The 11,674-nt window shown below is 50.2% G+C and overlaps 5 protein-coding genes across 5 annotated transcripts; 2 read left to right on the forward strand and 3 right to left on the reverse strand.

Moving 5' to 3' along the window:
• Nucleotides 1–704: 704 nt before the first annotated feature.
• MIND_00544000 (Glyco-hydro-79C domain-containing protein) lies at nt 705–3,209 on the reverse strand (the record flags this gene model as incomplete). Its single annotated transcript, XM_037362222.1, has 10 exons — nt 705–1,154; nt 1,205–1,259; nt 1,312–1,525; nt 1,571–1,692; nt 1,724–2,086; nt 2,132–2,338; nt 2,384–2,595; nt 2,643–2,811; nt 2,864–2,876; nt 2,924–3,209. The coding sequence occupies 10 exons, from the start codon at nt 3,207–3,209 to the stop codon at nt 705–707; spliced, it is 2,091 nt and encodes a 696-aa protein (XP_037222514.1).
• Nucleotides 3,210–3,626: 417 nt separating this feature from the next.
• Nucleotides 3,627–5,956, reverse strand: MIND_00544100 (Glyco-hydro-79C domain-containing protein; the record flags this gene model as incomplete). Its single annotated transcript, XM_037362223.1, has 7 exons — nt 3,627–4,007; nt 4,063–4,428; nt 4,475–4,488; nt 4,535–5,176; nt 5,232–5,319; nt 5,371–5,595; nt 5,651–5,956. The coding sequence occupies 7 exons, from the start codon at nt 5,954–5,956 to the stop codon at nt 3,627–3,629; spliced, it is 2,022 nt and encodes a 673-aa protein (XP_037222515.1).
• A 374-nt stretch (nt 5,957–6,330) lies between these two features.
• MIND_00544200 (uncharacterized protein) lies at nt 6,331–7,293 on the forward strand (the record flags this gene model as incomplete). The annotated part of the gene is made up of 4 exons (XM_037362224.1): nt 6,331–6,572; nt 6,623–6,843; nt 6,892–7,219; nt 7,266–7,293. 4 exons carry the CDS (start codon nt 6,331–6,333, stop codon nt 7,291–7,293), a joined length of 819 nt encoding a protein of 272 aa, XP_037222516.1.
• Nucleotides 7,294–8,262: 969 nt separating this feature from the next.
• On the reverse strand, nt 8,263–9,080 carry MIND_00544300 (BHLH domain-containing protein; the record flags this gene model as incomplete). Its single annotated transcript, XM_037362225.1, has 2 exons — nt 8,263–8,266; nt 8,317–9,080. 2 exons carry the CDS (start codon nt 9,078–9,080, stop codon nt 8,263–8,265), a joined length of 768 nt encoding a protein of 255 aa, XP_037222517.1.
• A 159-nt stretch (nt 9,081–9,239) lies between these two features.
• Nucleotides 9,240–9,975, forward strand: MIND_00544400 (Zn(2)-C6 fungal-type domain-containing protein; the record flags this gene model as incomplete). The annotated part of the gene is made up of 5 exons (XM_037362226.1): nt 9,240–9,282; nt 9,333–9,608; nt 9,663–9,846; nt 9,894–9,915; nt 9,970–9,975. The coding sequence occupies 5 exons, from the start codon at nt 9,240–9,242 to the stop codon at nt 9,973–9,975; spliced, it is 531 nt and encodes a 176-aa protein (XP_037222518.1).
• Between the last annotated feature and the right edge of the window lie 1,699 nt (nt 9,976–11,674).

The raw sequence follows: 11,674 nt of genomic DNA on the forward strand, positions 1-11,674 counted from the left end.
CAGCAATTATTCACCTCAGGGGATGTTCTGAAAATACTGAGCCTTGTCAATGGCACCCCGGCGGGTTACCACTGATAACTCACAGTGTTTTGTGGGCTAAACAGGTGTGCTCTACATGAATGGTGTCATATATTCACAGGTATATTCTACATTTGTCTATCTAGATGGTATTTCTCCGCCTATCGGGTCTAGTTCACCTGCCTGGTGAAGATCCTGCAGAAAAATGGTGCCAGGTATTGCCCGGTTGGCGCCGAGCAGCCGGGTTGCGATCTACAGCCAGGTTAGTCAATTGTGGCATCTACAAGGCAATGCCGTGCCATGTACTGACTTCCCGATTTTGCTGATGTACCGCTAACAAGAAGAATGCCAAAGAATACACTTTCAAAGTTACAGCAGCTTAATTATAATCTTTGAGTACAGGGAGAGTTCATATCTAGAGCAGACCCAATATGTAATAATACACTTTTTTGATAAATATTTAGGCTTGAATGGGATACACTTATTGTCAAAAAATTATGATTAGGAAAAGGATAGTCTCAATATCTCCTAGATTTGATATCTAACCAGATCAGCTTTTGCATCCTTTATCTGCTCTATTGTTTTGAACCATTATTCACAATTGAATCACAAATAAATTATGCTTTGGGGACCATTTTTTTTTGCAGAAACACTGGTGTGACTGAAAAAGATGATAATGAGTCAAGTTACAATTCGGTCAAATCAGACCACAATAATGCAAGTCCAATCCACAGTCCTACCACAGTCAAGATTGTGCTTCGCGGATCCAAGACTCTCGCTCCATTTATATGGTGATGGTGTTCCTGTGCATGGCCATCCGGCCGTGGGTTATGCAAAGACCACCACTTTCTCCTCCTTCCCGTACTGCCTAGTGCCTCCTGCATTCCTTTCCCCCCGTTCGATGTTGCGAGAACTCCCGCATCTGCCGTCAACGCGGTGAGTGTCTTGGTATGCACAGTCGTCGCAAACGTCTTCGCATCCGTTTTGCCTGGCCCATCATCCTCGAGGAGGACAAGAGCGAACCCTGGTGCTGGCACCTGGACTTGGCACATCTTGGTGAGCGGGTCGCAGGGAATTAACTTCACGTCTAGAATTCCGTGGAGGCGGCCGTCTGAGGATAAATTTGGTCCAAATGACTATGCAAATGAGCAGTGGTTTCGAAGAATGCCGGAGGAAAGGACTGCACCTGTCCGGCCCATGTGATATTCTTCAATGAACTAACAGACGGCGCCACCAAGTATCTGCGGACTTTTCGTCGGCATTCATGTCCCCAGAGAAGGAAGGACAACGCACTTGACATTAACATGCGTCAAGTTGGCCTTCTCCGTCAGAGATATCGTGGCCGTGTAGTCACCTGCACCACTCGGATCGCTGATAAAATTGAAGATGGCGAGTCGCTTCAGGACACCGGCTTCGTAGATTGCATAGCCGGGCGTGTATATACTGCCATTGTTCATCTCGAGGTCCATGATCTGAGATTGGTTGGATTTTCCGAAAATTTCGGCGCCTTGAAAAAGTTCTTGAGACATATTGGAGAATGAACAACACCAACCTACTAAAGCCGCGTAGAAAATAGGACCGACAGACCAGCTCTTAAACATCGACTGGTTGGTTGGTGGGGCTGGGGCCATCAGTGAACACATAAGTTGAAGAGGATCACAAACGGGTAAATGCCTCAAGTAGAGATGAGTTTAAAAAGTGTTACGTAAGAAGACAGACATTGTAGTATGAGCTGAGCCCACCGAGATGCCTGCTAATGATTATCTGGTGAGTCTGAACCGAAACCGTCAACTCACCACATTGCGCCGGTAAAATTGCTATATGCGAGTTGTAGTCCATAATCAAGAGCCCATAACGCGCTACCGAACGAGTCGCCACGCCGGGAAGCCCACCACACGAGGCGCTGTTGGTCTCGAGCATAATGAATGGTAAACCGAGTCGTTGGGCAATGTCAGTGCTGTTGAGGTACCGCTGGACAGCGCTCGTGGCGGCCGTATGGTTGAGATAGCTGGCAAAAACGTCCTGTGGGTTGATCTTTACAGGCTGAGGACAGTTATTCGAGTGATAACTACAAAATTTGCTTGTTTGTAAGGAGAAAGAAGGATTGACGCACTATTCTGCGGAAAGCGCGGCCAAGGACAGGTTGAATTTCTCCAGAAAACCCGCGTCCCAGACATCTTCGAGTTTCCAGTGGCTTGATATGCTTGGCCCGATAAGTTTCTTCCTGGCGAAGCCATAGTGCCCTTTCAGTGTCATGTCGATAAGTTCAAAGTCATCCACATAGTCAGAAGCGTTGTAGGCCAACGGTCGAAGGTGATTCCTGCGCTCAGGTAAGCTTCAGCCGCAATGGGTTCATCCCACTTACAGTCCATATTGATCAGGTTCATTTCCGACCTGAAACCCGAGCAGCCTGTCGCCCAAGATGGCCTCCGCAGCAGAGACGATACCTAGTCGGAGATGCTGCGTATCGTTCATGGGAATGCCGAGGTACCAGTGGACATCCACCAACGACGAAATGTTGGCCAGCATGTACAGCACCTCTGGGGTGTAAAAAAGCGGTGGACTGGACATCACCATCTTGTTGACCCTTCAGTCATGGACAAGGTCGTTACGCAAAAGCTCACCGAATCACTTTCCAATGGCGGTGTGCCTTTCTGCATCATCACTCCGTTGGGAAGAGAAGGCACCAGTGTAGCTGTGTCCTGCGAGTTGCCTCCAATCCGCACACGAACTGACCCTCCTCGCGCTTGGAGAGAAGACATCAGATTGAGGAACGGCACTTGAAGAACCGATCTTCCACCATGATAATATCATTCGAGTGCAAAACAGGGTTGATAAGCCTTACCCATTGAGCCCAACTGGTACCATTCAGTCCCAAACTCAACGAGAGAAAGCAAACACGCACGGACTTGGTTTATGACCGAAAACTCGATCGAAAACCCGAAGAAGTGGCCTCCTTGCGGAATGGACGCCCCACTGACGACAAAGTTGTCAAGTTGGACCGAAAATGCGGTGGCAACTTCAGAGACAGGTGGCGGGTCGAGCATTGTCGAGTCGTATGCGGCTGCGTCGGTGTAGGCGACCACATTTGCTGTTCCAGTTGCGGTTCCCATAAATGGTTGCTGGCTGTACACTGTGATGCGAGCAAACACACATGGTATGGACAAGAAGAGGTCGACAGGGACACGCATAAAAGGACGATGGAGCAAGTTGAGGAGCAGAGTTTATTGGCTTCACCATTCCGTAGCGCTTTAAGGGCGACTCTTGGAGCTAATTTGGGGCACGAAGTAGAGGTGCGCGTCAATCGTGCCGCAACACATTTGGATTTTGGCCGGAGATTGTCTAGAGCGGGATTAGCAAGCTAGTGGGATTTCTGATACCGATAGGTCTGCATATTCATGCAGATCGATTGCTTGGAGTTCAGCACTCTGCATCAATATGGTCAAAGTGGTTTGAGAAAAAAGTTGGTGACAAGAAACAGGTGCCTGCGTGACGTTGTGATCACTTCCTCTCTCAAGTGCTACGGTACAGTCCATGGACCTACATCTACATACTATTATTAGTGCTATAAGCGTCCACGCGTCGCACTGTCTTTAATAACAATATCATCACATCGCCAACAAAGCACCAACAACGCTGCCAAACATCCATAATCCCGACAAGGTTCTTCCCCTTCCTGCAGCATCACTCTTCGCCTTGCCTTTGCTCGTCTTGGCGTCCATAAAGTTGGCACCAGCCTGGCCATTCGAAGCTGCCAAGGCCGTGGGGTCGATCATTGCCGTATTAATCGTCTTCGTTAACGCCGTCGTCGCAAACGTTTTGACCGCCCCGAAACTCTCGCCCGAGCTCGCCATGTCCTTGAGGAAGACGAGAGCAAAGCCCGGGGCGGGAACCTTGATATTGCAGGTGTTGTCCGTGTTGCAGGTTACTGTCTGGACTTGCTCAGCACCAATTGGCCGTCCGTCGGACTGGAATGCAGCGCCAAATGTCTGTTATTTTAAGAATAAGGAATGTGCAAGGTTTTTGGATTGGTCGAATTCTTACCTGCCCAGCCCAGGTGATGTTGTCCTTTGCAGACACCGATGGCGCTAGCAAGTATTTTACCTTGACCTGTGCGGGTGTCCCATTGGCTTCACCGCTATCGCCACCGCCAATAGCAAATGTCATGTTATAATCACTCTCCCCAGAGGGATCGGTCACATAGTTAAACAGCGCCAGCCGCGCCAAGGAGCCACCATCGTAGATAGCATAACCAGGGGTGTAAATGTTGTTGCTGTTCGTTTGGAGGTCGATTATCTGTGACTGGTTGCTCGTTCCGAACGCTTCGGCGACCGCCAACATCGAATAATATACCGGGCCGATGGTCCATTGGCGGAACGTCGACTGGTTGGTTGGCGGTGGAGTCATAGGCTAAAGAAAGTTAGGGAGGCGGATAACACGTTTGCTAAACACAAACATTGTAGTAGACATCTAGACGTCATTAGATTGTGAGGTGGCAGAGAAGCAGCACACAAACCTTGGCCACCGACATGAAGCAAAGCCGTCGTAAAGTTGCTGTAGGCGAGCTGAAGTCCATAATCCAATGCCCACAATGCGCTTCCAAACGAGTTGCTGACACCCGGAAACCCACCACAAGAAGCAGTATTCGTCTCCATCATCACAAATGGTAAATTGAACGTTTGCGCTAATGCTGTGCTACTGAGGTATTTCGCCGCAATGTTTTGGCCAGCGGTATGGTCAAGATAACTCGGGAAAATGGCTTGAGGATCGATAACATTGGCGGCATTGGGTCCACCGAATACTTTGGCGCAATTGTTTGCAGGGTAAAACGACATCGAAACTGCTTGAAGACTTTTTTCGTGGTCGGGAATGAAATTTACATCCCAGACATCCTGTGGTTGCCATTGACCAGAAAGACTGGGACCTAAAAGTTTGCGATCGACAACGGCGACTTTCGAATCTGCACGAAGAGCAGCATCTATGATTCCAAACTCATTCGAGTAATCCTGTGGGCCATAGGTTTTGGGTCGATGGTCGTGTAATGGGTACTGGTCCGGTTCGTTCCCAACTTGGAAAGCGATGAGCCTGTTGCCGAGAATAGCCTCTCCATATTCAGCGATGGCGAGCCGCAGATGGCTAGTGTCGTTCATCGGAACGCCTATATCGATAAAATGTTACGATATGTTCAACCCCGCTGCAGGCTACAAGCTTACCAAGATACCAATCAACGTTCACGAGCGAGGACACGTTTGCAAGCATGAATAAGACGTCGGGAGTGTAAAGCAATGCGGGAGTGTTTGTCTATAGGCTTAATGAGACTTTGAAAATTGAAACTACGCGTTTATTACGCACGGGATTGGACGTGTCTTGCTTTTGTTTCTCTATCATCTTCCGATCCGCCAAAGATTCAACTAACGTGGCTGTTTCCTGGGTGTTACCGCCGACTCTGATGCGAACTGAGCCGCCACGAGATTGTAGGTTTGAGATAAGGTTGAGAAATGGAACTTGAAGACGGGTGCTATGTACTTTGAGGCAGTTGTAACTCAAAAGAAGGCCTAACCAACCTATTAGTACCGACTACATGCGAAGTCAGCATGAGATAAGAAGCAACACGGTGTGTCTACTTACTGACGGTGTTTATTACGGAAAACTCGACCGACAAGCCATAGAAGTAACCACTTTGCGGAATAGATAGACCCGGTACAGGTGAATTATGCAGTTGCTGAAAGAAGGTGGTAGGCGGAGGAGGGTTTGGGACGGGTGGAGGATTGAGTATGGTGGGGTCATAAGCTGCTGCTCCCGTGTAGCCTGCCGCAGCCGCTGAACCACTTGGTGTAGCAGTCGTTGCAGTGACCCCCAAAGGTTGCTGGTGGTATACCGTGATGGACGCCCATGCTGCTGGAAGAAACGGGAGTGCGTAGCGGAGCACTGAACGCATGCGAGGGGGAGGGAAACAAGATGCCGTCTCCCAGGCTGTGGTATTCAGTCGATGGTGACTAAAATAACAGGGAGGGTCGTGGTCGTCAGCGTGTGAGTTCGAGCCGGTGTGGAAAGACCGTGTCGGCTAGATTCCCGCTGATTGGAGCAAAAAATAGAAGACAATCGTGCTCCTGGACCCTTAGCCCGTTGGCAGTCGCATTTGAGTTGCATATGCATTGATTTTGACAGTTGGTCACCGCGAGACCGTATCCTGTGTGTATATTGGAGGACTCGAGGTGAAGGTTGGATTGAACGTGGGTCACGCAAATGTGACCCACCCACATTCACGAATCACGACTGTCCACACAACCGCAACTAGTCTTGCAAGTCTTCATGCCACCTACACCTCCTCCAAAGACGCCAGAACCTGAGGATAACTGGCCTATTCCTAAATTTAACCTGCGGGTGGAAGACCTAGATCATCCTGGTGCCCAACTCTTCTTCGCTGCCCTTGCCAGTCCAGGAACGGATAAGCACAGTCGACACAACAGCAATGGCGTGTTAGAAGCACTCAAATATGCGGTAATCGCCTCGTTCGAATGGCTCTATGCTGTCCCAGAATGCGCTCCAACCAAGTGTGTTGTTGGCTCGCAATTCTTGCTCAGGGCTGACCGTCAACCACCAGTGTCAAACAGATCCTACTGGTTTTAAGGCCAATGGATGGCGTTGCGTACACCTTCGGTTCTCATCACGAGAAGGAAATCCACTTTTCGCTCGACCATATCGAAAATAGCCGAGACCGCGCTCGAGAAGAGATTCTCGGTGTCCTGGTCCACGAAGTCGTACATTGCTATCAGCACAATGGTAATGGGACAGCTAACGGTGGATTTATTGAGGGCGTTGCTGGTACGACTCTTCCGCTTTCTTCTCGTCCATCAACTGACGACAACCCAGACTATGTTCGCCTCCACTCTTCTCTCGCCCCGCCGCATTGGCGACGCTCTGCCCCATCTCGAGAGGACAACTGGGATGCAGGCTATGAGCGGACGGCATATTTTCTCGACTGGCTCGAATCTACATCCGGAGAGGGGACAATACGCAAAATGAATGCAGCGCTATCAGGGGAGGGCGTGACTTGGGAAAACGCACGAATATTCGAGATCTTTGGCGGTGCCAAGGTTGGAGCACTATGGAGGCGGTATCGGGTTGAAATGGGCGGGGAGTCAGTGACGGAGGACGACGAGCACAAATCGAGGAAGGTCGAGGTCGATGAGACGGCAGTGTAAGTTGCTCTGCGTCACGAAGCTGTCTTCCCTGACTATTCACAGGCGCAGCTACAACCCAGTCTACGTGTAATAAGATTACCATGGTCCTAACTTATTGCTATGTTATTAAAGATCGGAATCTCAAACAACTGTTTGGACGGAAATACTTTTTGGGTCACCGGCTACTACAACTTCCGTTGCCGACGAAAAAAAGCTTCCTCCAAAGGAAAGCCTTGTGAAGACTCCACCGATTATGATCTCAGGTAAGATCTCCTCCCAGCTCAAGTTTCAGCTCTGCACATCAACGGCGTCTTGTATTCGAGAAGTTCGTGGATCCTCAAATGCTGCAGAAGCATTCGGTCAACGGTGACTACATGTAAACGAAGAGGCTTTTTTTTACCTTGATACGACTCGGACGAGGAACAACAGTCCTCGCAGCAACGCACAACGAACGAGCTTTCATTGCAAGCACCTGTTCTCCCCAGGATTAATGATGGGGTCGCGTGCCTTGAAGGGCTGCCGAGTCAATCCTTCGGCGTTCGCAACTTACGACAGCGACCACTCCGAGTCAAGTCCACTCTTATCACTTTTAGTCCTACGTAATCCGGAATAACCCATATGATATACTTGCCGTTGTGGGCGCCGCTAGCTGGAATCGATTCCGGCTCGAGCGAGAAACCAAACTCAATCTCCGATGTTTCTGCTCGCTGGTCGAACGATCATGAGCTTTCCCTCAGGATCGGACACAATGAATGTAGCAACCGCAGACAGCGCCTCCTCCCCTTTCTACATTAGCGACGTTTAGCCAACTAGTCGCGGTCACCACGTCCCATTTTTCAAGAGCCCTCCACCCATGATGATACTGGTTGTATTGCGACAATGGCGACAGGACAAATACCAACAGCGACTTCTACCATGGCTACCTGACTGTAATCGTGGAGTTAAAGGATTAATTCTCCCAGTTAAATGTCCTCATTAAGTAGTGAATAGATAAATAGTAGCAAAACAGAGTGGTGTTAACGATACACTTTGCTAAGTAAGTCATACAGTTCATCGCAGGTTATCTGGCCTTGAAGTTAGCCTGCATCCTATAAAAAAAGGCCGATAAACGAGCCTTGTCACGATTCCAGCGGCTGTTTCAACGCGCGTCACTTCCATTCGCATGGCTTCACTCCCTTCTTCTAGCCACTTGATGTACTCGACGGCGCGGAATAGGACCCCGCTCTTGCCTTTGCTCTGGCCCTTCCCGCGACTGCCGCTGCCCTTTGGACGACCGCGCTGCGGCATGCCAATGCCCTGAGCACCTGCCGGGGCCAGAATCGATATCAACTGCGCATATCCGTCGCGGATTGCATTGCGCCGTTTTTGTTCAGACATAATGTGGTTCAGGCGCTTCTGGGGCGTCGAGAGGAGGGGCTTGTTGGCGCTGATATTGGCTGGGATCGAGCCCGTGCTATTGCTCCGGGCCAGGGAGACTGACGGAATTTGTGGTTGTGGTGGCTGGGGAGGAGGGGTGCCATTGGTAGACGATTCTGACGCGTTGCTCGGCGTCTGGCTGTTTGCTCGGAGAATAGCGTTGTAGTCTGGGCGGCTGGACACAGAGCGTGGCCGTGATGTCGACGTTGTTGTCGCCCTTCGTTGTTTTGTGGACGTCGATGGCTCGGGAACAGTATGGAGATGCGGGTTAGAGTATGGAGCCCTTGGAGACGAAAATTGGGGCGGTTGGTCCTCCCATCCAAACGTATCGAGAAAGCCGAAAAGGTCAGAGGTCTCACTTGGAGAGAACAGGTCAGCCGATGAGGGGAGAGGGGGAGGCGGGTTGCGAAAGAGGGAGGGGTCAAAGCTGAAGTTCTCAAAGTCCGCAAAGTGGGAGGTCATGGTGGCTTGTGGAGGGCAGCAGTTGCATCAGGCTGCTTCAAATATCGACGATCTCAGTTTGCCGGAGACGAAAGAAGCGTGACGGCAGCTGATGGATCACGCTAGCAGTGTGACATTCCCCATCCGTCGTTGACCCGGCCGCCCACCACGTTGCCGAGTATGTCACACGCCGACGAGCCCCAGCCTGAGCAATCGAAGAAAAGTAGAATTGTTATGCCTTTCCGGGCTCCATTAGCGCTCATTACACTCCAGACAAGCCTTCTGTGCGACGAGCTTGCGTCGCATGTCACACTGGGAAAACCCGATGCAGCGAAACTCTGCCTTGTCAGAATTGCGTCAAGCGGGGTGTAGCATCCCTGTGTGCTTACCCCGACGCAGAGGTCACCAGCACGCCCCCAACTTCAACTAGCGAGCAAGCAAAGCCTCAACAACGTGACGACAGATCGACTCCCATCTCCGCGATTGTGGCTGGCACGGCTCCCAATCCAGCGTTCACCGTGGCTCCTCCAGCATATCCAACCATGTCAGGTCATCAGCCCTACTACGAACAAGCTAGTTCCTCCAGTAATCCATCTTATTCAGTTTCTACGACTACCACCCCGTCTTTTCGCCCAGCCAAACGACCCCGTCCTCTGACAGAAGAAGAGACTGCCTCGATAACACGCAACTTCACCCGTGGAGACTTTTTCGTCGGTTCTAATGCCCCAGTCCGTATCGACCCACGGCTGCCGGTCCGGCTGATGCTTGGAGAGGGAGACCAAGTCCAGTGCGTTTTGTCATCCGCCTCCTCTGCTTCGCTCATATACGACCTAGTTTCACTGTTGGGAACTATGAGGTAAGCAACCCTTCGTGCCAACCAATTTAGACGCCGGACTGAGCCCGATTCCAGCCTTGAGACATCGTCTCTGGAGCTTCGTAGACCAGATGTGCCTGTTGGTGACCTGTATCTTTATCTATACGATTGAATTTACAACGGTTTTTTTGCTTCCGCCAATCCCTCCGTGATCTTCGATGTGGCTGGGCAAGTAACGCCGCCTTGAGCTAACGCGAGCCCCTCAACAACCTAGCAAGTTCAGGTCTGCTCGGCATTGACCGCGGCGTTGATCTTCACGCAATTTGCCATTAGCCGAAGCCCTATGAGGCCCTATTCTCGAGTAAGTGAAGCACAAGCGCTCGCCTCTGTTATCGTTGAAACTCGCCCAGACTACTTCTCTCAGGCAGTGTTCTGTGTTCACTAAGCTACCTAGACAACCTTCGCATTCAGCGCAAGAACGGTTTCGCCAAAGCTACGCAACTCAATGGGCGAGAGGCAGGAAACCCGGCCTATTGGGTCGAGATGCTTTGCAGTGGTTTTGGCTGTCTTGCACTGGGGCCCTGTCGAGGGATTGAAGATTGGCGGACGCGAAGAGCGGAAGCGAAGCGACGCTATAGGAGTAAGCATAGAAACCTCCATCATCCGTCACGATAAGATCCCTAACTCATTGTTGTCGCTCGGAGTTTAGAGATGCGAGAAAACTACAAGATTGCGGGGAACTCGAGCTCAGAGATAACTGCCACGTGGCAGAAACACGGGCTAGAGACCATGTCTCTCACTCCAATACTGCAAACAAGGCTATTAATAAGCAAGGACCAGAGATACTTCTTGCCAGCAGCAAGCGGTAACACTTGGGGTAAGCTCATTTCAAGCTTTTCAAGTTTCCGGCAAGCCTGCAAGTTGCTAGACGCTCACTAACTTTCTGAGTCTGACTAAGCCCCACTCGAAGGCTCATTGACAACTTTCATATGAATCATCAACTCCAACTCAAATTGATATCGTTTCCCTCTCGCTTGACGCTCCTCGTCAATGCATCAGAGCCCCCGGCTGCGACTGGCAGCAACTGCGCGGCAATTTAAGTGAAAAACAAGTTTTAAACAACTAGAGTCTAGACGACAGTCACAGAAGGCTCAAGGAAAATGGTTTTTGCGCAAAGAATATTGTCGATACTGGCAGTCGTGGCTTTGCTTGAAGAAGTCGAGCAAATGCAACAACTATCTCCGCCTACTGCTAAGCGATGCTCAACGACTGATTAGAGAGTTTGATATCGACGGAAATGGAACAAAGGCCTCAAGGCCCTCAACAACCACCGAAACTTCACTGGCAGACTGCGAGACGACAACTGTGAGCAGTACATGTTGGATTTACTTCGATAATCTTTAAATTTGATATGCATATAGAGTCACAGACGTATTATGCTACTACTCAGGTCATTCAAGTTGGGGCGATGATTAACCTTTACTACTTGCAAAGCCTTTGGGGTGGATGGACGGTTAGCTAGGTTGACATTCAACGGTGCCTGCGAACGCCACTGGATGCCCGTTGCTGCACTCTCCCAATTGTTGCCGAAGCTGATAATACTATACACAAGTGAAGAGACACTATACTTCAATAGCGAGACTTGGCAGTTGCTATGTAAGACTTGTTTCGAGTTCCGCATCGTAAGTCAACACATTGAGTTAGTAAGGTACAAACAGATCCGAATAATGTAGAGTAGGAACCGAAAACAGAAAGACGAAAGCAAAATTAATCTTACAAGAAACGAAGGCACGAGGTCTCG

Source organism: Mycena indigotica (genome assembly GCF_014461135.1).
Source record: "Mycena indigotica strain 171206Taipei chromosome Unknown Mind.scaff0004, whole genome shotgun sequence".
Classification (NCBI taxonomy): Eukaryota; Fungi; Basidiomycota; class Agaricomycetes; order Agaricales; family Mycenaceae; genus Mycena; species Mycena indigotica.